General features: G+C 38.1%; 1 protein-coding gene across 2 annotated transcripts in view; it reads right to left on the reverse strand.

Moving 5' to 3' along the window:
• The window catches only part of rapgef6 (Rap guanine nucleotide exchange factor (GEF) 6), a 152,921-nt gene that overhangs the window by 124,499 nt on the left and 2,543 nt on the right, over nucleotides 1–25,879 (reverse strand). For both annotated transcript variants that reach the window (XM_015037469.1, XM_015037470.1), the window contains exons 3-4: nucleotides 4,222–4,292; nucleotides 2,759–2,815 (exon numbers count right to left, since the gene is read on the reverse strand). In XM_015037469.1, coding sequence (XP_014892955.1) covers nucleotides 2,759–2,815; nucleotides 4,222–4,292 — 128 coding nt within the window. The remainder of the gene's footprint in view (nucleotides 1–2,758; nucleotides 2,816–4,221; nucleotides 4,293–25,879) is intronic.

Raw genomic sequence — 25,879 nt, forward strand, 5'->3', positions numbered from 1 at the left:
TTTGAGCACGAATTGACTACAAACTACATTTCAACCAAAGGTTTGTAATGCGCTTCCTAACCAGACGCTCCAAAGCGTCCGGTCCATAACTCTTCAACACGCTGTCAGCTCCCGGTCAGAAAGACGCATTTAGGTCAGAGTCCATGAGATGATATTCAGAAAGGATTTCTTTAATTAAGTGATTTCAGTAGCCTATGAGACTAAATCTTTGCGTAAAGTCTATAATGTCTGCCCATGTGACTTGTTTTTATTATTTGTTTGCTCACCTTTAAACACTGATTTAAATATTGTAATTTTTAAACTGAGCAGTAATTTTACATCCATGGAAACTCAAATGTAAATTTTCAAACTTCAATACATAAAATCAGTTATTTAACAATATGAGGTGTTTAATTTTTTTTTTAACATTGTATTTTTATACATTTATGCTAGGGCTGCCCAAGTCTAGTTTTTCAGAGCTACCATCTGCAGCTTTAGATGCATTCCTTCTCTAACACACCTGGACCATTGACTCATTATAAGCCTCTGAATGAGGGAAGTCAACATTTTGTCTGGGGTGTTTTAGCAGGGATGCACTCCTGATCTGTACCATCAATGTGGCCCGTTGAGGGGGGCCAATATGCTGAAGTGGCCCTCGGTGAAATTGAGTTTGACACCCCTGTTTTAGAGTCATCAATCCAGGTCCAAAAGCAGCAGAGACAAATCTCTTTCTGAAACTCTGTGTTAGTTTTATGGCAAATGTATCGTTTCAAGAGAATAAATCAATAACTGATCAAATATTCAATATTCATAATGTAGAATATTCACTGAACTAAAATCCAGAACCGCACAGCATTCTGGGAGAAAGATTGGAGGAATCAACTAACTCACTCGCTCTTTGGTTACCTAGCAACAACCTGCTGAAGGAAACTGAAGGAAAGAAGTTTCCTTCAGTTTGAAACGTGATAAATTGCTTTTCAGATCTTTTAGATGATTTCCTAATTCTGCAGGTCTGCCAGTAGTTGTGGGGTGGCTAGTGAAAGAGGGCAATTATACTTTTACATAAAGCTAATCAATTTAGTGTAAATCAAATATTAGAAAACAAATTTTTAATTGCACCAAAAGTAGAAATGTATATGTCGAGTAGCACCCATTTAATTAGTTAGTTTCTTAATTGTACTTTCATTACATGCTCTGACAGATAGCAAAGCTCCCCACACAATCCCATTTAAAAGGTAAAAAAGATTTGTGTTTTACTCAACTTGTTGGATTTAAGTGAGGGAAACTCGATTAGCTATCAGTGCAGCTTTATTGAACAGACTTTGATTGCTTTCATCGCTGTTTTTGTGTGTGCAGCTCAAGAGTAATTGAACATGGCAGCCGCTTTGGTCGGGGTTAAGGTACTTAAGACTTGCCGCCGGTGGAGACGTGGGAGAGTATATATCACAGGAAGGGAGAGAGGGCGGGCGTGTGTGTTTATTTGATGGTAAATTAAACTACGGAGTGTCTAATGTGATTCTAGTGAGGGTGATAATGCATCAGCAGCATGAGGAGCTTCTGTCTCATCCTTTCATCTGTTGCTGTCCGCCCCATGTCGCCCTCATTCCCTCCACATCTCGGACGCCTTCATCCCTCCTCATTCCTCTGCTCGGCTCATTTGTCATCTTCCCTCCATCTTGACGCAGCTATTCTTTCCTCCCTCTACCTGTTTAGCATATTCACATCTTGTTTTCTTTCCTCCTCTGCATCCCCTCCTCATATTTTGAATAAAACTCCTTCGCAGCTTCTTATTTCATACCGGCTCCTCTCACATTTTGCTAACTCTTGCTGCCACGCTTCTTATCTTGCTCCATCCTCCTGGTCATTAATCACGGTTCTGTCTGACTTTGAACAGCTTATGATGCAAATTTTGCTTCTGATGATGCAAAACCCTTAGTGACACCCCCACAAAGAGCCAGGACATTGCAGGAAGAGGAATATTCAAAACGCAGCGAAAAGGCTCAGAATCTGTCAATAGGGGAAGTATTAATCATTTAATATTAGTTCAATATTATCCAAGTCCAGAAGGAGGCAGAGCAAAGGTGTGAGAGAATGTGCTTTAGTCAGATGAAGCTGAAATGAAGGCCTAGTCCACACGTAGCTGGGTCTTTTTAAAATAATGTAGTGGAGATGTTTGTTTCCACACCTGATCGGTTTAAGAAAAGTGATCATCCAAACAAACCCAATAAATCACACCACTGAGCGTTGCTGTAAACATGCCAAACACACCAACACATCACTGAGGAACCCATTTTAACTGCTCGCAATTCTAGTTTTACTTGTTTCTGTTGTTTTAGGTTTGGATATCTAAAATGTCTTCTAGTTCTAAATGTAAATGTTTGTTAGAATTTAAAAGTTTATTTAACTTTTAGAATGTCTTCTTGCATTATTACGGCATTACATTAAAGGAAAATTATCTCAAAACGACAATATTATCGCCAATCGCAGCAACTTCTGGGACAAAATGTTCCTATCATGGAAAGCCTACGCAGGATTGGAGATTTCAATAGAAACTGGATTACATCAAACTATTTCCATCGTAGAAGAAGTAGTGGAGGAGGAGCAGAAAAACCTCAGTGTCCACCTGGACAACAGACTGGACTGGAGGAACAGCAGAAACATTCACAAGAAGGGACTGCACTTCAGAGGACGTTCTTGATAATCAGAGCAGAAGATGAGGGAATATAAAAGGCAGTAAATGCAGCAGGAACAGTTTCATTTATTGAGAGCTTGTACTTACTAAAACAGGTAGTGGTTAGCCTCATGCCTCTCATACCTGGCAGAGGTGCACATCGACCTGAGAGACACACACAAACATGTTAGCTTTTTCTCCCAGAAGCCATCAGTTCACTTCTCGCTCATGAAAACCATCACAGATCCATCATGTTTTCCCCGGAGGCACCGAGCTAAGAGAACGCCTTAACTGCATGGCAGCTTGCTGCAGAAAGACGGATGGCTTTTACCTTCTGTGTGCACCGACCCAACTGCAGGGCCTTTTTACTGTACTCTTACATTTATCCTATAAAACGCACAGAAATGAAGCTGAATTTGTGTAGTATTCAGAAATTGTAGTAGGATTGGAAAGATGCGTAACTTTAATGGTCTGACATAAAGTCCATGCAATTCATCAGACAAATGCATCACGAAAGGCCTTAAATATACACAGGTGTAGACATGGGCTTAATTACACATATACATGTATTATATTACTGTTTGTGGATTTAACAAAGTCATTTTTAAAGCACAAGTCAAAAACAAACTCAAGGCTGAAAAAGACAAAATAAAATGAAACAGGGGGGGGGAGTCAAAACTAAAACAGAGAAATAATATTTACATTCCTGGCTTCCACAGAAAGGTGGAAGCATTATTAGCTTATTGTTCCTTAGCTTTTTTATACACACAGAATTATAAAAATCAAAACAAAAGAATATTTTCTATATGTTTCTGTAACATAATGCCTCTTATCAGGCAAAAGATTAGTTTGAATCAACATTACAAGAAAAACAATGAAGACAGAATTCAAAATAAAGTTAAATAAACTCCAATTTAACAGACTTTTACACCAGGTCTACTGGTTAGAGGGTTTCTGAACTTTTACAGAGGCTAACTGAACTGTTTTTCAAAATAAATGACTAAACCAAGGACAAAAGGCAGTCCAGGAAGACTAATACATTTTTTTTAAATATTTGATTGGGACAAACTGACCAAATATATTCTCAAATTTTCTTAGTATATTTTGGAGGATGGAGTCCCTTTTCACAAAAAATAAAGACATCTGGTCCCTGGATCATCTTCATCTGGGAGAACATGCATCTCCTGCTAACCTTTAAACTGATGTTTATAGACATCTGTTTGCACTCTGCTCACGTCTTCAGTGCATCATTGTGTAAGAAAAAAATTAATTAAAATGATAACAGTAATTTGTTACTGTGACAGGATTATTAGAGCCAAATTTATTGTCATATTATGTTTAAACAGCGTTATAACTTATCAAACATTTTGTTTGACCATTTAGTTTGTTCAAAGAGAAACAACACTGATAATTTTGTTTCGTTATCTTATAGCTTCTTCACCAAATTAAGTGGCTTGTTTTCTTGGATGCCACCAAGCTAATTCATCCTAAATATTAGTAAAGATGGTTTGGGAAAGCCAAAATACGGCAAATGTAGAAGCTCTTAAAGAGTGGGATCAATATTAAAGTACCTTAGCTGATGTTCCCTGAGGTGCGACAGGACGTCCATTTGGTAGAGGTGGCAATAGATGATGTGTAGATCCTGCCAAACAGAAAGAGAAGAAAACTATTTTTAGGAAAAGAGCAAGGGTGTCAAAACTTTTTGCCATTAAGGCCGAGTTAAGTTAAAGTTAAAATCACTTCAGAGCCACAAAAATTATTTCCAAGGCGCATTTTATAGTACAATCCAGTAATTATTTTACCTTCAGTTGTTATACATCAAACATGACTTAAAGGGTCTCTGTCTCTTTAAGAAGCTCCTACTCTGACACTCTGCCTTCAGGAAGTCGTCACAAGATAAATACTGCCCCTTTAAAAGAAACTTTTTCTGCCTGTTCAATTTTATCTGCTCAGTAATAAAAATGTTAAATTTAACTCAACAAAATGGATCTGTGAATCATTGTAGAGGCAAAACATAAAAAGGTTTCGTACAACTGCGTTAATGTCAGACAGTTTCAAACTTTTTGATTGTTTTTTTATTTGAGCTGCAAATGATTTGTGTTTGAGTAAAAGTGGGTCGATGTTTGTGGTTCTAGTTTCTCTACAGCTGAGACAAAAGCAGAAACATTGTTAATTATTGGGAATCATTTATCTGTGAAAAAAAGTCTTTCCCTAAAAGATGAAAAATGCCTACACTTTGCTCCATTCTAGAATTGAGGTCAGGGCCACACAAAATCCTTCAGATGGCCATAAACGGCCCCCGGGCCGCACTTTGGACATCCCCTCCACATTTCTAACCTACGCACGCAAACTCAAATAAAATTCACATAAAATGCACCAATTAGTGCTTCTTTAAATGTCAACCTGCTTGTTTCCTGTTAATCATAACCTACAGCTTTTCAAACATCGTCTCATTTTTCAGAGAGAGGAACGTCTCTGCACTGTATAAATCAAGAGCTTTAAGTTGGCAGCAGCCACTTGGCCCGAGTCAAACACCGACTATCAAGTTGACATCCTCAAAGAAGACAGACGGCCAAACCACTTATGCACCCACATGACAGCCACACACACACACACACACCCACAGTGATATACCCACTGATGGACTTAAAATAGAGCTCTATCAGGGACAGCTGTCAAAACATTTAGAGGACAACAGAGGGTGGCAGGAACAGCTTCATATGTGAGATCAAACTGTGGCTGCAAGACGTTCATTTTTAACAGGTGGACTGAACAGAAAACACAAAATGAGAAGAGACTGGTTTATAAAGAAAACATCCGATTCTTTTCTCTGTAGAAAATCTTAAAGACAGAAAACAGTTGAAGCAGCAATGCAAACTTGAGAGACGTGAAAGATTTTGTGACAGTTTTCCAAGTGTCAAGATGCTCAAAGCATTGCAAAAAAAAGAAAGATTTTCTTTTGCCATCAGATCCAGACGGTGCGATTTGACACTACAACACTTTAGACATCAAAAGGTTTTAACGCCCAGGCTGCAACACGCCTGATGCAACTATAATTCAGTGTAAAAATACAGAAACTAGCAGCTGCTTGAGTCATTACAAGCTGTTTGATGATGACAAAGCAGAACTGGCTTCTTCATAAACTCCTTTTTCCTTCTCTGAACTCGGCACCAATACTGGACCTGTAACCTCCCAACATACAAGTCAAAATGTGTACCAAGTGTAAAAATTAAGTGATTAAATTCACATGAAGACATTTAGATGATGGAGATTTAGATGCTTTAGATCGTTTTTAAGGAAAAACTAACTGCATGTCCAAAAACTTAATGTTCTTATTGCATGAAATACAATGGAAACACCAGAGAGCAATTTAGATGAAGTATAAAGTAAGATTTAAAAGATCAATACTTTTGAAAAGTCAAGATGAAAAGACAATCTAATGAATAAGTCTGTTTGAAGATGATGCATCATTCAAGTAATACAATGCAGAAACAGATTCTCAAAGATCAATAAAATTTAAATCCTAGTGAACATTTAAACGCTGGAACTGGAAGACATTGGAAATATCCAAAAATAAATAAACAAAGCACAAATAAAATGAATTATAAAGTCTCTGTAGGCAAAATTGTTCTTCAAAAAAGGGCTGGTTGAACCAAAACGCCAAACTGAAGACCAGCTTTGGTTCAGTTTTCAAGCAAATGAAAATTACCGAGTTTGTTTCACTTTATCATGCTTTGTTTATTGTGATAGGCCCACTCTGATTTTTAAAACCTCCTTCCTGTTACTGACAGAAAGGCAGAGACGTGAGCAGAGATCAGAGCAGCGAGAAGCGAAAGCATATTGACTTTAAATCTGTGTAAACTGGGTTAGTGAGCTCAACAATGTGCTGCAGTAAGCAGTCCTGTGGAGCTGCAGAGCGCCCTGAGGCGGAGGGCGGTGCGGGCCGGGCTCACACAGACCCCAGCTTGTTAGGTATTCTAATACGTCGCCTGATTAAAAAATAAACATCACGTTTTACCAAAAGTTCTGATTGGCATTTTATTTCAGGTCCTGTTTATGTTTTGAGGACACAAAGTGACTGGTTGAAGCATGGATACTTCTCTGATATGTCATTATTGTTTTAAGATTTATAACGCGTTTAAAAGTTTTCACGGAGTCTAATGGTGGCGTTGGCCACCATTAGACTCCATCATTGGTGTATTTTTATTTGAAGGGCCAGTCTAGGACTTCTTCCTTCAGATTTGTTGGTTTTTATAAAGAGAAAGTCCACCAGCGGATTCTCTCTTCGCTGTGTCCGAACTGAACTTTGAAAGAAACCTTTTCAGTTTTCTGTTGCAGAACCTGGTGGGGTTGTTGTCTCTGAATGTTTTTAAGGTTCTTCTTACCGTCTGTAGATGTTTTACCCGAGGAACGATCTAACCTAGAGGGCGCTGTTTTACTCCAGAAGAATATATGAGGCGCACCGTCGCCTTTTGATAAAACTCCAGGATTTTAAGTGAGCCTTATACTCCAGAAAATACGGTAATTAAATTTTTCTGTTTTTGCCGTGAATGTTCTGCAAGGATTCTCTTGCAAACTAGATTTTATTTATCTCAATTGGATTTCTGTGGCGAAATAAAGGTTAAATAAAATAAAATAACGCTTTGTGCATGATGTTTACTGCAGCCAGGTCAGTGATGACACCCAAAATATTACCCAGAGGCAAGAGGATTATCCAACTCTGGACAGGATGGGCCTCTGTTAGAATGATTACAACTGGAGACACCAGGGACACCAACTGTCCCCGTTGAAGGCATTGATCCGCCTAAAGCAGGTCATGATCAGAGGATGGGGTATCTGAGTATTTGCCCCAGGAAGGGAGGGTAACATGAGAACAGCCATCAATACTTACAGTACGCCAGTGGTTATGACTCAACGTCCACAGATAAACATTTACAGACGCCAGGTTGAAAAACAAGACAGTTATTTCAGCTCAAATGTTTTCTACAAATCTATTAGGCCTGCCTGTCTGCAAACACAATGTGTACACAATGATGTGAAAATACAAAGTAAATCAATATAAACAATCTAATTATTACTATATATAGCATAAGAAAGGATGAAAATGTGGCTGAGTTCCTGAAGCTCAACATGATTTATAAAAGTCGACTGAAACCAGAACATTTTCCCTGCATCCGATCATAACTGCAGACAGACACATTACATTATTACAGAGGGAATATATCAAAGTAAACTTTATTTTTATGACCTTTATAACAGTAAGAATAATAAGAGTAATATTATATGAGAAGTAAAGACTTTTAAACTAAATGGATAATATAAACACTATAAATGGGGTACAATAAAAATTCAAAAGCCAAAAAATAAAAGGTAAACGTGCTTTAAAAGTCTCTAGATGAACAACTGAAGTCCAAACTGAGCAAATAACTAAATAACAGAACGGGCAAATAACCCATAATAATCAGAAATAATATCAATGCAGAGAAATGATCATTACATTCCTGCTGAGTCGGTCTCACATAGTGCTGCTGCCACCTACTGGAGGAGGCAAGAATTCAACCCCCAGACGCTGCATGTGCAGCCTGACATGCAGAAGTTTGAATCTTTATTTATCCACCAGAAGTTCCTCTAAATCTGACAGGATATTGATGTTATGACATGCAGCAGAGACTCACTGTCAAGCTTTCGCTCCCATATGCTGATTTTTACCAGATGAAAACAAATTTAAGAAGAAAGCAGAATAAATCTAAAGCAGGGAGGTCCAAAGTGCGGTCCGAGGGCCATTTGTGGTCAATGCAGATGTAAACTTTCATTTCAATTAGGATCAATTTGATAGAATATATAAATAAACAGTGACCTAAATCATGTTTTATTTGCTGAGAACAAACTACATTTTTTCAGTTTTCTTCAATCAATTTAAATTTTTAAGTGGTTGTTGTTTTTTGCTTTTAAATGTATTTATTATTAGTCAGGGCCTAAAACATTCAGATCCTTTGACTAAAATGCAATTTTGGACACACCTTAAAATAAAGCAAAAGTAAGTCATATTCTGTTCTTGTTGCTGAAAAAAAACATGAAAAAAATATAAAATAAGATAAAAAATTGTTTTGAAATTGTTTCAGTTTTTGTCGCTGTCAAACCTGAATGACCATTTTTTGTTTTAAATCTACAGTTTACACTTAGTAGGTAAAAATAAAATTAACAGTTTTTAACGATGTCAAGTTGAATTAATTTTTGTTCTTTCAACGTGACATTTTTAGCCATCATGCCAAAAAGTGTGGACACCACTGCACATTCATTTCCTATAAAAAACCTTTTTATTTGTCTAAATGAAATATTTCATGCTTCGTTTCTTGTTGAGCAGGACAAAAGTTCACATTAAAGCTGTTTTGGCCTGTGAGTGTGTTTTAGCTGCTGATTTTGATCCATGTCTCTAAAAGCTTGATGTAAGCTCCTCAGTTACTCCATGTTTGTAACACAATAGGTTTTCCTTTTGCTGTGTTGGGAAAACAAATGTTCTCTTTTGAGGAATGACCCGGTCCTGTTCCCAGCTCCACGGTCCGTACATGAGCCAGCCGCTCACAGCCACAGTGTGCCTGCCGTGTCCGTCAACAACAACCGCCGACTTTCAAGCTGCAAGAACAAACAGCTTGGCTGACATCCTGCCTTCATAACTTTCAGATCAAATTGACCGCCAGGTTCCCAGAGTCTGTGTCAACACCAAGTTAGGATACGGCGTAAAAGCAGCCACTAAGATGCCTCAGTGTACTAAAGCGGCTGATTTTATCAACATAGTACTAATGTAGGGTCATTACTGAACAATCAAAGTGACTTCCACGTAAGAAAAAAGGCTAAATTGAAGGACAACATAAAAGTTTCTACATAAGACAACAGAAGAGCTGGTGTTTTCGTTTCTACCTGGAATGTGAGAACTGAAAGTATCTCATTTCGGTTTCTGCAGCTTACAGAGACAGTAAACAGAAATGAAAGCTTGTCTGCAGGTGGGTAACAAAAGAGGCCTGAGTGCTCACTAATGCGCCATAAATCTGAGCGTACTGGTGGGTGGAAGCAGCACTTAGAGCCGCAGCTGAAGTGAGCAAGTTAAAGGCATATAGACAGGAAGATCAGCTCAAGAAAACCAACAAAAACTAAACATGACAGACCAGAATAAAGGCTAGAATGACTGATATGATTACTGAATAAAATCCTGATGGCTTGGGAACAGGCAGGTGTTACATGAACACAGAGTAATTAAAAAGTATAATTTCTTTAACGTAAATGATTTTTCTATTTTCACTGCAAAAACAACAACAAAAAACAAGCAACTTTTAGGAGCCTGATTTGAGTAAATAATTCTTTAATTTTAAAGAAAATGCACCATTGTCTTATGAATGAAATGATCTGTCAATGGACCTAGAACTGGTTGCTAGGTAACGGGCTGGGCTTACCTGGGGTTGCTAGGTAACGGGCTGGGCTTACCTGGGGTTGCTAGGTAACGGAACAGGTCTATTTTTGAAACAATCGGCCAATGGACCTGGACCTTTTTCACCAATATTAGGGAATTATTGACTTGAACTCCAGTTTCTTACTGAAAGGTTACTTGTAAGTTAGTTTTGCTTTATTCAAGTGTGCGCGAATATTTACACTAGAAACTAGACTGATGTTACTCGGTAATGATTTTGCAGTGTTCCTCTTAAATGCTCCTTTATTTGTTTCAAAGTCTGACTGACTGTACTGGCTTCTGATAGGGAAAGGCACAAAAGCAGAAAGGTTTTGAGATAAACCTGCTTTTCTATGACTAATCACAGCTTTGGCTACCAGAGCTTCTTTAGGCATGAGTAACACATTCTGCAGAAACATCATAACATCGGATTGACAGCGACTCAAACAAATATTTGGCATTTCAGATGCTAATCTGACGCCTTCTCAATCTTAAAGCACTCAGAGAGGGAACCGGTTTATTGGTGCCGAACCAGAACCTGTGGTCAGTTACATTTACTTGAGTAACTTTTTTGTAAAAAGGTACTTTTAGGAGTATTTTTACTACATTGTCCTTTTTGCTTTTACTTGAGTCATTTTATTATGAAGCATCTCTACTTTTACTTCAGTAAATTTCTGGATTTTAAATATTAAATGATTGATCATTTGATCAGTTACTCAGTATTTGGACACTTTCTACCAAATACTGTTTTACTTTTACTTGAGTAAAAGTATGTTGAAGTAGAGCTGCTGCACAATAATTAATAAATCAATTAACTGCATGATAAATTAAAACAACAATTAGAAATGATTTGCATGTCTAGGAGCTTGATTTTATAGACGTGGAAGTAATCGTGACATCTGAATTTAAGTCAAATAATAAACTTAGAACAAATCCATAAACTGAAACTTGACCTTAATGCAATAGCTTTAGGTAAGAAAAGGAGATCATCTGTTATATTTTGGAGGACATTTCTTTTGCCAGATCATTTTTCTTGGGGTTCAAAGTTTAAAAATGTTCATTTGTTAGTTTTTCTTTCTTCACTATTGCTGGTTCAATAACTGAACTTCCAAGTAAGTTTTACCAAAACTTCAAAGCATGACAACAGAACAACGCTCACAATAACAATTATGAGGCCAAATGTTACATTTGTCTTCCCAAAGCTCTAAGTTTAACAACAAACAGGTTAGTTTTGATCCAATTACAGTCAAACTCCTGACATGATCGTTGTGCAAACAAACCCACTGAGAATTTCTTGCTTTGTTGCTTCCCTGCGCTGTAAAACCTCGTCACTGTCAGCATCTTAGACTTGGAGCAATTAGGCTTCCTCATCCTCTTCTCTACTGGAAAACAGCCTTTTTTCCAAGCAGCAAATCCAATTCAGTAAGCACGCACTGAAATCTTCAAAGGTTTGTTCAGAATTAAACAAACACGAATCAAGCATGAGCCGGCAGTAGTTGACGTTTGCCAAGCAGAAACACCAAAAACAGATTGTGTAAAGAGAAAGCCCCAGAGATTTCCCACACCATAAAAACTTTGGAGCTGGGTTCATAAAAGGCCCAGTGACGACAGTTGTGGCACTGGCGGTGGAGAGGAGGAAGGAGAGCAAGTCAGGACAGAAAGGAGAAAAAACTTCATGTATGTGACTGTGAAGCCACCAGCCAAGCAGGTAGAACTCAAGGAATTTCTTACATAATGGTAGAAAAGAGGTTTGCATCAAAAAGGTTTGCATTTGGACCGCTGCACTGGCGTTTGTAGGTCTCATTAGAACAGCTTATGACCACTGAACTTGCACACAAAGAGGGTGAGGAGCGAGCCGTGCTCAGAAAGCACAACACCAGCTGCCATGTTTTCACCAGCCAAACCAAATATCCACACACATGCGCACAAAAACGCCGCCACACAGAAATGGAAACTCTGATGCTATATGAAGCCCAAGCTCCAGCTCTTTCTGCAGACATGAATCCGGCACATAGGAGGGCTCCTTTACGTCGGCTGGTTTTTCTGATTTTTCCCCCCCCTCAAGTTGTTTTTGCTTCACATGAAATATGGCAGCAGGGAACGTTGCTTAAAAGGGGAATCATGTAAAATCAACTTTTTTTAGCTTCTCATCATTCTATAGTGTTATTCCCTCATCACAAACATGGCAACCATTCAGCTGTGAAAAACGCCAGGCTGGACTTAGCTCCGCCTTTGGGGCACAGCTCCTCCTCAGACCTGCAGTTTCAAAGTTTCTGCCTCTCAGATCAGTTCTGCCCCTCTCAGCTCCTTCAGACTAGCCAACAGCAATTAGCAAACACCTGGTGGAGCTGCAGAGCTCATTACAGGGGCTACTTCTAAGAGCAACACTGGTGAAAACGTTGCTAAAGGGTTAATAAAGGAGCCATGTTGTTTCAGAAAGAGCAGGAGTTTTTAAAGAGACAGAAGCCCAAGTCATTAAATTACAAAGAAAATTATATTTAATATAACATTTCTATATGAACTGCAGTTATCATGGTTATTTGAATATCCTATAAAATGTCTGGAAAACACACAATACTGCCCCTTTAAGCTCCAGAAAATGAAAAAAAAACATGTTTGTCAATGAATGCAAAAAGTGAAAAATTAAACGTCTTCTCCGTTGCTGCTGGATTTTGTGATGGCCGGCGCAGCAGCCAGAGATGTTTGAGGTCTGTTCACAGCAGCAGGTTGGACACAAAACACAACACTGAGCTGCTCTGCAGCCCACGAGGGGGAGGACAGGGAAGTTTAGACAAGAACACAAACAGAAAACATGAAGAAGCATGAAAGCTAACTGCTCCAGATCTCCACTGCAGGCAAATTAAAGCATTCAGTTTACGCTGTGAGAGAACCAGCTCTGACAGGCAGCTCTGTTTCTGATCCATCATCAACATATTTAAACAAAAAAGAAATGATGTTGTGTTTTGGTTGATTTTTGCACTACAAAAACTTATTTTAATCTCACTAAAAACATTCTGGTCTGAGGAGGATAATTACAAACAGCACATGAATGTGTGGCGTGTGCCAGAATTCAAATATACTCTGAAGGGTTTCAAGTGGGATTCAGCTCGACAGTGTGCTAGATTTTCCATTCAAATTTATTCAAACTTTACGCTGCCATGTCATGACACACCAAACACACACAGCCTGGCGGTGAATGGCTCTGATGTGTACACACACAACCAACACAGAGTCCGTCTGTAACTCGGTCAGTGACTCAGTGATTCGCCCACAGAGGCGGAGGGAAACACTTTCTCTGACTTTGAACTTAAAACTTTCCCACGCTTTGAAAAACAGATTCCCTCCCCTGAAAAACAGACAATGAAATAAAAACTGATTTATTTAATAAAAACTGATTTTATTTAATAAAAACTGACTTTATTTAATAAAAACTGACTTTATTTCATAATTGTCTTTTTTAAGGTTGTATTTGGTTTTAAAACAACCAGTTAAAATGAATGAAACATAATAATAACATATGTCTCTATGCAGAGACTTTATTAATAATAGATCCTGCAGGGGTGTCAAAACTTTTTTTAATATGGGCCAAAAAATAAATAAAAATAAAAAAACTAGTTATATTTGGATTTAAAAAAAAACAATTAGATCTTAATATAAGTTTTGAGTTAGACTTTTATGTAAATACAATATTTCTAAACTCAATTCACTTCATTTACATAGCACCAATTCATAATAAAAGTCGACTCACTTTACAAGGAAAAGAAAAAGTATAATTCAAATACACAACCTCAGTCTCATCGCTCTCAGTATTTTTTGTGTTTCCCTAACCTACTGAAATATCTGCTCCCTTCAGGACATCTGAATATAATATTAATGCAATTTAAGTTTCTCTTGCTGTTATTAATAAGTTGCATAAAGTAGATGCACTGCAAGCCTAAAGAAATGACAAAAGTGTTGAAAAACGGCGAACAAACACAGATCTGATTGTTTTGACTTCTTTCTTATTAGTTATTTTTAGAGGTGAAACAAAAACAACTTTCTAAAGGTGATTTTTCATGAGAACAAAATCTGGTCCGACTTCATTCCCAGAAGGAGAAATGGTATTTGTCTCTAAGACAGGAATGTTGTCCGTCCAAGTCAATGCAACATGCTGCCTGTTTTCACCTAATGCACATCAACAGCCAAACTGAAAGTCGGCTCCACTTTCAAAAACATCAGCAAATCTCTGAGGAGTTCATCATGTGGCAGGCAAGACAAAAAACTAAAAGACGAAAAAAATACACTAAAATGTGAAAACATGTTGTCAAAATAAGCAATAGATCAATTAAAATGAGTGTCTGGACATCTGCGTCTCAATAAAATAAGACTGAGTCCAAACACCACAAATCTGGAAAAAACTTCTAGAAAACTGCAAAACAGCTGAAACACTGACTTCCTTTACATCTAGACCAAATCCCGCCTGCTCAGAGCTGCTTTTGAAGCATCATAAATGAAACATTAATCAACAATCTGATGTGTAACAGTGCAACTTGACAAATGATGACACTTCTGCATTCTGTGACTTTGTATTTTTGTGTTTTTATGACTTTGAAATACCTTTTGCTGAAATTTCTAAACTTTGATTTATTGATTTATGAAAATGGTCTCAAAACTATAATGTAAAATTTATTATCACGACAGGTGCAGGGATGAACCGATACAGAAATTTGGCCGATATTGATATCCAATATTAGTATTGCTGTGACGGCCGATAACCAATATTTACCAATGTTATTTATATTTCAACACCTTTAGGAAGAAAATGTTTTAATTGTTTTTTAGAGATAGAATGGGTGTGATTGCATTAATAACCTATTATTATTATTGAAAATGGTCTCAAAATTACAATATTATCGTTTATCACAATAATTTCTGGGCCAGTTTATCGCTACAGACCTGTAGCTGTAATCCCAAAAATAAAAGCCCTGTCATAGAAAGTTAATTGGCTGTGAATGTGTGACTAAATGAAGCATCGTTCTGAGATCAGCGCTGTTAGATGAGAGCAGAGGTCGTCAGCGGCGTGCGGTTTGGGTTCTGCTGTGGACAGTGACTCAGTGTTTCCACAATGGGATCTGCTGAACAAGAGGCCTCCCACAACGCCGCTCCTGTCAGCGTCCAGAGCGAACCGTGCTGAATGGGAACAGCTGGCATCCAGTCAGAGTCAGACGGACGTAATGAGAGAGTCGATGCTCTCTGAGGCAGGTGGGCGGGAAATAATCTTCCTGTCCTCAGAAGACGGGGAGCTCTACAAACTGTTCATGTTTGATAGATTATTTGTAGTTTTTGTTTTAATTGAAGACAAATTTGGATCAGAGTTTTTACACTGTGGATGAGAGTAAAAACAAAAGTTACAAATATCGGTAATAATAGTAAGTAAAGTGAACGAAACGACACTGTGGCTTTTCCAGGCCTGTAGAGCTGAAGAGATGTGCAGCAGGTGTGCAGCAGGTGTGCAGCAGGTGTGCAGCAGGTGTGCAGCAGGTGTGCAGCAGATGTGCAGCAGATGTGCAGCAGATGTGCAGCAGGTGTGCAGCAGGTGTGCAGCAGGTAAAAGGCCTTTCTTTTCAAAAGCCTTCTACCGAAACCGTTTGCCAACAGCTACAAGACTGTTTCCAAAAAGTCCATGAAGAAGATTAAAGGCAGCAGGAAAAAAGAAGAACTTTGAATCCAGACTGAATCACATTCAGTTTGAATGAACATTTACTCAATCCATTTTAACAAACACGACAGACAGACAGACACTTAGACGACTGGGAGATATTCCTGATATTTCAGTCTTCCAGAAGTAAACAAGCTGACTTGAAGGAGCTCGTTTTCACCGGTTCTGTCCCTCTGTGAATCGGTGCTGCCTGGCTACTGGAAGGAATGCTCTTGTTGTTGACTACGGTCCAGTTTCAGAGGGATTTACTGGAAAGAAAAGCTCAACCAATATGTGGCCCGTGCTCCACTGAAAGCGCCACACACGGAGAGCCAGATTTATTTCATTGGCAAGAAAACCAGAAGGCGAAAAACAACAACAAAAAACCCAAATCTGTCAGTGAAAAGGAAGCACTGCCTCATGTAAACTGCCTCTTTCATTTGCTTTGGATGTGAATACAGTGGTTTAATTACCTGATTTTTTGTCAGGTTAAAACAAAAACACTACAATCACTGCTTAATACCAAGTTACAGAAAGCGGATTATGGAAAACCGGGATTATGTGACCAGCAGACAAAAGCAGCATGTCCAGTAAATAAACAACATCTGAGACATCTGAGCCAGATTGTGTTGAAAGTCTTTGAAAAGCCAGGGGACTGGAGCAATAAAGATCACTTTATTAGGTCTTTAAATATGGAGGTCATGTGGTTTTCTTATCAGGAAAGTATATCCAAAATATTCAATATATGAGCTGCTAACAGATTCAAGATACCAGATTTGTTTTCAAACTCTGTCATAAAGAATACCAGCATGGAAAACAGGCCTCGACACTATCCAAACAAAATCTCTGCAACATATTCAAACACAAACACTTGGCTGGAAGGATCTGCTGTTTCCCTTTTCTGACACACATTCCAGACACGTTATGCAAACAAGCTCATAAAACCGTCTGGATAGGAACACGGCAGCGACCGGTTCATACACACAACTACCTACGCTAAATCTAACCAAACCAGTCCCTCGAAGCAAAACCAGGAGCTAAGAGAGTGGATCAAAAGACTTGACAGTGAAGTCATTCATAAGTTTAACTCCTCTAACAACTTCCTGCGTTTTTTGCTCAGTGAAAACTATCTGCATCCAAAATATGAAAACATTTTAAACGCTGAATCTCTGGGAGTTGATACAGCAACTTCGTTTTTATCTGCTTTTGTTGATTTGTCTGCATTTTTGTATGTTCACACCACTAACTGCTGAAAATGGTCATCCCTTGTAACAAAAGCTTTAAGCCAGAGGTGTCCAAAGTGCGGTTCAGGAGCCATTTGTGGCCCTTGGACTGGACTACAAATTTGGCCTGCAGATGCAGATGGAGACTTTGGGTCTGGAGACTTTGGGTCTCCATCTGGGTAAAATTATTACCAGCATAATTTTCCAACAAAGGAAAATGTAAAGTACATCCAAGTTTTAACAAAAAGTAAAACCAACTTTATACAGAAACCCAAATCATCTTTTATTCTTTATTAAATTTGGCTAAACACAGCAAGCGTTTTGAAAATAATTTACCCAAATCCTGTTCTTATTTCTGAAAATACATTTCTTTAGTCAAGCCAAAAAACAATCCAAAACTAGATGTCTTTCTTTTAATAGAGCAAACGAGGGTGGATTAGGGCCTTTGCAGAAAAAAGGATTTGTTTGGCACAAACTTATTGACACCAGTTAGTTTGCAATAAAAATAATCCAAACATTTCTCAGCAGCCCTCATCCTTATTCCTGTTGAAGCAAACAGGTCAGAGCTAATATCATCTGCCTGTCCTCACCTGCTGCCATGACAGGAATGCAGTTTCCACCTCATAATAAAACACACACGCACGCACAAACGCACGCACGCACAGCAGGAGTGACATACAACACCAGCTGCAGATCCATGCACAGGGCAAATATGCGTGCAGCCGGGAAGCCTGGCCGGTCCGCTGTACCCACAGGAAAGGCTCATGTGTTTACCTTCAACAAAGCCCAGCGGAAACAAAGCTCAGCTGTAAATGAGGGACTAGAAAACAGGTTTCAACAGGAGGTCTGAACTTCACCTTGTACTTATCATGTTCATGACGTTGCAGAAATCTTGCAAAAATTGACATTGATCTTTTTCACATTGCAACCGTCTGTTTCAGTGGGATTTTACCTGATGGATCAGTATGAAGTAGAGGATATTTGTGATGACAGAAGGAAAATTAAACCTGATTAAGAAAAAAAATTTGAATTGGCCAGGCGTGTATGCTTTATGGAACCAAATATGACTGCAGGTTCAGCTGGAAGCGCTTATGTTTGTATCAGATTCTAGAAAGTTAACCTGTCAATTACACAACCGTACATCTTTGAAAAGTACAAGTGGAGCCTCCTGCACAAGTGACAAATCACTTGTCTTTTCCAGCAGCCATCTTCTGATTTAGCAGAAATGACCAAGAACAAACTCCCCAATCCTCCCCAGTCCTTCAGCCTCTCCAGCCCCGTTCCTCGAGACAGGAAGGATCTTTATTGGATCACAGAGTGAAGCTTTCAGAGTGCCGGGTCAGGAGAAGGCTACATTTACTCCTTGAGTCAAACACAAACACACTACCTTCACAGGCTTTCCCTCTTACACACACACTTTATTGTTCCCATTAATTTCAGACTCTGATGTCTTTTGCTCCCAGTTTTCGACACGCTTTTCTTTGTTGATGTTTTTTCTGGCGTATCTGTGCATGTTTTCAGCGTGGGTGCGTTCAGTTGCGCTACATTTACATCATGCTTTAGAGAATAAGCCTCAACCTGATGATGTTTGTAGCTATCTGCTGCTTTGGCTCAGACACTGAGAAATGTGCTGGCACAACATACAGATGTGCTTTTTATTAACATCTGCAGCGCATGTTGGCAGCAACTGTACACAAGAGCTAAAATTAAAAACACTCATGCTGTGTGTATGAAAATAATCAAACGCAGAACCAGATGCTCGTCTGGCTGCTATTCCCCTTAAAATGACTCATTTTTCTGACTCCACTGTAAAGTACATTGACCAATGAAGAACCAATCTGTTGGGCAATTTCCTCTTATTCATGGCCAACAGGTGAAATACAGGGTAAGAAAATATGCTTTGCTGCGTAAATAAACTTGTAATTAATTCACTTTTTGATGGATTCATAAATGTTTTCTTTTATGATCAATGTTTGATGGATTTGAATTACACCCAAGTTCACACAAATGAGTTAAGAAGTGTTTAAAACCGTTTATAGTTTTGAACAATTGACTTTTCTTTAATCAATAGACTTTGAAGAAAACTGGAAATCAGTTTCTGTCCATACTACTCCGACTTTTGTTGGGCCTAAGCCACAGAAGTTGAAGGAAGGACATCATGGCTTCGGTCTGGTTAATTATTTGCTCATTTTTTTAACTGCTGTCACGCATGCTGCTCAAGTCAAGGTTTTGATTTTATGATACCAAGTTCAGATCCTACCCATAAGTAACTGACTATCGCCTTGAACCATAAACTAGTCCACAAATAAGCCAAATGTGTGATGTTAAATCATGAAGTGTAATTACTTTTCAAACTAGCATGGACCACACATCTCAGAGAAACAGAGAGAGTTCATCGGTGGATGGTAAAGTTTGCTACGTCAGAACTCATTATGTTTCCGTCTGACAATCTGCACATTCAATTTTTTCTGAAAAGTCAAAAACTACCACAAACAAGCCTTAAATTTTTTTTTCTTTTGCAAAATTGAGGAAACTCTTTCAAATTTTGCAATTTCCATCAACCTTATGGATAAAAAAACGACGACAGAAAGACTGAATATTAACCTGCGTTTTTATGATCTTCAACTAATTGGATTGTTTGTGTGGGTAAGTGGGGGTATGCATAATATCGTGATTTTACTGCAACACAAATTCATCAGGAAATATGACGTCTTACTCCAACTACACTTCCAGGGTCAGGTTACATATTACCACAGGTTTCTGTAAAAACACACCCTCGTGGTCTCAACCTTCGAGTTTTCAAGCACGTCATCTGTGTTGCTCTGAATCAGCCCTGGAAAAGCAGCAACTTGTTGCCGACTCATTTTCCCGTGCAGCAACCATTTGCTTTATTGGGTGGAAGGATTTTTACGACAGCTTGCTTCATTATGAAACCATTCATCTCTACCGCACAATCTTTTTTCAGCTTCTGATCTGGTTTTGTGCACCAATAGTTACACGTCTCTCTTGTATGATGCATCATTTCTATTTTGTGTCTTTGGACTTTTTCTATCCCTTTGCGGAGATGAAGCTGATTACTTCCCCCACAACATGAACCATAGTCGATGTTTTTGTCTGTTCCCAGCAATGTCATGAGGTTAACAGTATGCCACTGTGACAGGATGTGTCACCAGTTCAGTTTCACATCAACATATGTTGAAACCACTGGGGCTCCAACCAGGTGATAAACTAAAAACAAACTTTTTACTTTCATATAAAACATCCTACATTTGTTGCTCCTCCAAACCTTAAGATTGTCTATTTTTATGAAAAGCCACCGTTGGGTAATTCGTCTGTATCGTCACTTGAACAGCTGTTGGGAACAACCTTCACACTGCCAATAATAACACCACCACATGGGAAACTAACTTACATCTCTCAAACCGTCAACCACAACGCTCTCACATGCTGCGAGTGAGCAGCAATCATGCAGCAACAATCACAAACTTAATTTCATGAATGTCAGAAAACAGGACAAAGATCAACGATGCGGCGGCTGAAGTTTTGATGTTTGAACTGTAACGATTCGAGTACCTCGATTATCTGCCTCGAAGCTTCCTTAAATAAGGTTTTATTATATGTGTTCCAGCCAGGTGATTGATTATGTTGCGCCTGTGAGTTGTTGCTAAGCGCCAAGTACTAGCAGGATAATCCAGTTTTTAAGTTTATTCTAGGGAGATTTTATTGGTTGATGATAATGTCTGGGTTTTTATCGTTTTTTGGCGGATCAATGTTCTTGTGCATAGCTGTCACATAGCTGTGTTTTATGTATGATGAAGGAGCCAAATCCCATCGCCAACATGGACACAAAAGCTATAAAAGGCTGGACAAAGTGAGAGTTCATCCATTAAATTAACAGTAGATGAATACATGAACTAAAAACTGGATAAAATAGACACTTTCTATAAGTGTCTTTGTGAGCCAACTGCTTCATTATTAAACTGAATATAATTTACTATCTTTTTGTCCCGGTTACCTTAAAAATTTAGCTATTATTGTTACAGGTTAATTTTTTATACTATAGAAAAGAGATTCTGTAAGAAAAGTAAGAAAACTGAAAATGAGTATTAGTGTTTGGAAATGAAACAATGTTTTCTCATTTTCAAAGCCCACAAATGGGGGACTTTGACTTCAAGACTTGTGAGTAAAGGTAGTAAGGATTATAACTTAAACAATGGAACAAGGAATATTTAAAATGTTTTCTGTGATGTCTATCTTTTCCCAAATGTATCCAGAATTTAAAACATATTTTAAGACTTTTCCAGACTTCTAATGCATTGCTCTCCTCTATCTGCACCATTATTGAGCCTTTTTTAATAGTGAAAGATTAGTTTGTGTGTCACTAACTGCCCTAAATGTAGAGTGAACTGTAACCTAAAACAAGTTCAGGAGAGCAGCCTGGGGGGCTGAGTCTGGTGTTTCTGGTCTACTAACTGGTTTTTTCTTGACTGTGCTTGAACATGCATGTTTGCTTACATTTTAAAAGGAAGACTTTCCTTTTTTAAATCAAAAATAAATTACTTTTATAGCCTAATTACTGGCAGCTTTAGGTAACACCAAGTACTGGAAATGCACCACTTCTGATGGACAAACAACTTCCTGGTTGACAGATTATCTTATTAGTTAGCAGCAACAGCTTTCTGTATGCCTCCAGGTTTACCACCACAAACACCGGCAGGTTCAGCTCTTCTGCTAAAAGAGCAGCAGTGACGTTAACCACAAAGTCAACAACAACAAGCCACTGCAGCCACCAAAGTTTTAAGGAAATTAGCTGGAAAGCCTGCGTGACTAATACAACTACAAACGAAGATACCAGTTTCATAATTGCCAGTGGGAGGCAGTTGCTCTCGTCGCTAATAAATCACAGCAGAGGTACACCTGCTACTCTCTACAGAAAATGCACTGAGCCACATTAAACTCAGTTAGGCATAAATCAAAGTAAAATGTAAAGAAAGCAGACGACAAAATGAGCTGTACATAAAATGTGATCCTCTTGTCTGCATAATTCAGTTGGAAACACAAATGAAACGGGATTTTGGTGCCTTTTAGAGCCGCTTCCTCTGACTCAAGAGGTCAACAACTGGAAGAAATGCCTCAGACCAGAAAGGACAGTTCAGCTCAACCCAAGGAAAGGAAATGAGTCTTACTGCTGTTTAACACAGGATCAAAGCTGTGCACTGGGGTAAATTACACTAAACCTGAAAAAAAAAAAAAAAACTACTCACTACTCTGCTAAGTTTTCAGGTTTTTACAAATGTTGGTGAGAAATTGCATCAACAACATGAACAACTATTGTTTTCCAAATATGCAAAATCAAACATGTGATAATGTTTTTAGTATGAACCCAACCGGAGGAAATAATTCCCTTCAGGTTAAATGGTGAAATGGTGCAGCTTCATTTAATATCATCTTCATTTAATAATTCTTATTTACAGATTAAATAAAGACAAAAACGATGCCGAAAGAATAACCAGGTGTTAACGTGTTTCTTCACTAATAATGTTCTGGTTTTGCTATTTATATGTTTAATTATCTAATCATGTTGCTGCAGTTTAATATTTCAACAGAAAATGTACGTGTCTGAAGTATTTAAATGCCAGAAACATATTTTATTAACATAAACATATGTTAATAAAAACTCTGAAGTCTTTTTGTGTCTGTATTTTGGAAAATCTAAACTTGAGACGTGAATTTTAAAAAATAGCAACTGAAATTGAGAGTTATGAAGATTTAAAACAAAGTTATGTCTTCTTTTAAAATCTGAGTTTATCTTCTACGTTATAATTTAAAAAGTTTCATCAAGTGTAAGAAAACTAATGACTAAACTGCTGTTATAGTTAATCATTTTTACAAGTTGGTAACAAGAAAAACAGACAAACCAGACAATTAATGTGACCAACTAAAGGTTAAGTTGCTTAATAACAGCCGAGCTTAGAAAAATTAAATTATTTTAGTGGATTTCAGTTGCAGTAATAAAAGCCACTTTTATCACATTATAAGGTTTGAGTGATATAAACTGATATAGATATAAACTATAATCCACATGTAAATTTAAATATTTTGGTTAGTTTATTCCTTTAAAATCAAAGTGATGCTCAAACAGGCCTGTTATAATAAGATAAAACATCTTATTGTGTCACAATAAGATAATATATAAATTAATCAGGTGATAAATTAAAACAAGCTCAATAATTTCCATTTGAATCATTTATTTATGTTTTCTCTCTTTCTACCAAAAACTGCTCATCAGTCTGTTTTTGTCTCAACTAGCTGTAATTTTTTTAGAGACTTCATAATTCACTGATTTGTCTGTCGTTTATTTATTTTGGATATTTAAAATGTCTTCCAGTTCCAGGGTTACATGTCCATTAGAATTTAGTTTATTGATATTTAGGAAAGTGTTTATCACAATAACTTTTGGGATAATTTATCATCCAGCTAAATTTTTCAAACACTTATTAAGAGTCGTTGGTTTTTACTGTAAAGTGGAGTCGCTCCATTGGGTTTTTCATTGGCCTGTTAGTATTTTCTTCGCCTCTCCACATAGAGGTGTGCGTGTTTTTCCTAAAAACAGGCCAGACAAACAAACATCGCCCTCTAACATCTTTGAGCATCTCGTTATTTGCTGATAAGCCAGCATGCGGTTTTTGGCCGCTGCAGATAATCACACTGGTCCGCTTCTTCTTCTGGCTCCGAAAGCAGCAAGTCGCCACTTAAGAGTCTCTCTCTCTCCTTCACTCGCACTTTCCCTGGAGAGCCTGCGGCTTCAAGATGGCTGGAATTCCCATAAAGTCCAATCTCAGCTGGGCGCAGCCAAAACCGCCGTAAATCACCCCGGCAAGATTTGTCGTCCGTTACCACCACGCCGTCTGGACGGCAACGGGGACGGTGGGCAGGGAGCGAAGGGCTGGGTGAGACGGGGAAAAGTTGACGAAGCACTAAATGAGGGCAGGCTGAGGTTTCCCGCCGAGCTCAACATCTGCGCGGGAGACAGACTCACCTTCCTGCAGCACAAAGTTTCCAAAAGCACCACATGGCGCAGAACCAACCGCTCTGAGTTGGGTCCAATCGGGAACAAAGACGTGACTAGTATTATTTTAAATGCTCTTTATTTTAATTAAGTTATGCCTATTTTCAGTTTTCTTTCCAATTTTTCCCAAAGAAATACAACTAGTAATGTCACAATAACAAATTCTGCTGGAACTTATTGGTACAAATGATAGTACTGATTATTTGAGATTTTTTCAGGTAGTATAATAGTAACTGCATAATAATGGAGGAACACATAATAAAAGATCAATAAATTTTAAATTCTGGAAAACTGGAAGACATTCTAAATATTCTGTATACTGATGTACATCTAAAATAAGAATAAAATGTTACACATGCCATTTGCAAAACAGCCAATCCTGGAGCACCATTTCTTTTCATTGGCGCTGATGGGCTCAAGATCCGAGGAAGAAGATATTAACTACCCATGAATATTAAGATATATTTGGTGTTTGAACTATTAAATTGTGCATTGTTTCAACAGGTCATAAAAAGTCAATAATTCTAGAGTCTGGATCTGAACTGAGTCATTATCCTGATGGAGGAAAGACGACGACCGTCTGGTTGAGCTTTCCAACAATCAGCTTTATGTTTCCCTGCAGGATGCTTTCAAATGCAGCAAAGAAACCCAAAAATAAACCCAACCCTCTTCCATGTTTCATATTTTCTGTCAGAGCTTCAATTTTCTTCCTGTCAACATAAAGCTGATGTAGCTCTACGTTTATCCCATCCATCTCAAGTATCTTCTGCCAAATAAAATGTAAGGCTTGTCAACATGTCCATTCCAGTTTGGCTTTCCGTGTCGTTTTCCACCAGTTCACATCCTGCACACTTGACCTCCAGCAGAACTTTATGAGTCCATAAACATTTTAGAGTTTGCTTCAAGAGAACATAGTTAATGATAACACACCTTAGTCTTTTTGTACTCGTCAGCTGCCAATTATAACAAAATTACTGAAGAGAAATTTTGATAAATCTGAGTAAAATATAAAATAACAGTCTGTCAAGTTGATATAATGCACATAGAAACTTTAGAAAAAAGTATTTTTTAGCTTCTACTTCAAGCTCTTTACAAATATCCTCTGACGTACCAAACTGCACAGCGGTTGGTACGTCAGTTCACAAACAAAAACAGGAGAAAATAAGAACAATACTGGACTTTTCCAGGAAAACAGATCATGCAAATCATTAATATTGTATTATAAAATAGACCTGGAGTGCATTTTGCACTACAATGCCTTCACTTCCCTCTGTGATCAATACTTTCTTGGATGCAGTAAAACTTCATCCAACATTATTTTAAGAGGTAACGCACGTTGCTTTCCCCACAGTTATTTGCCCAATCAGTAATGCACACAGAGATACAGTAATAGCAATATGTTACATTATGCAGACCCAAGTTAAATGTTTATGTTTTTTGTTTTTGTTTTTTTGCGAGAGTGAACCAAACAAACAGCAAGAAATCCACTAGTAGAGGATTTCCAGTTCCAGTTTTACCGGTGCAAAGTGGTGATCAGTCAATCTTTATCTGATCAATAAATCCACCAAACTGAGTGAAATCAGGTTGATCTGATAACAACACTCCTCAGTGTGGGTGCTGTCACTGAGTGAAGTGGCTATTTTAGGAATGAATGACTTTGTTACAAAAGATCTGGACATTTTGGCCAAATTTCACCAATAGTTGCTCTGACTTTTTATCACTCGCCATATCGATCACTGAGCCAGCAGCCAATTGAACACAATGTTTTTGACCAATTTTGAGAAAAAAATTGCAGTAGAATCAGAAAAAATGTGGAGAT

The sequence above is a fragment of the Poecilia latipinna genome, unplaced genomic scaffold, assembly GCF_001443285.1.
Source record: "Poecilia latipinna isolate Pla-1442-1.1 unplaced genomic scaffold, P_latipinna-1.0 Scaffold407, whole genome shotgun sequence".
Lineage (NCBI taxonomy): Eukaryota > Metazoa > Chordata > Actinopteri > Cyprinodontiformes > Poeciliidae > Poecilia > Poecilia latipinna.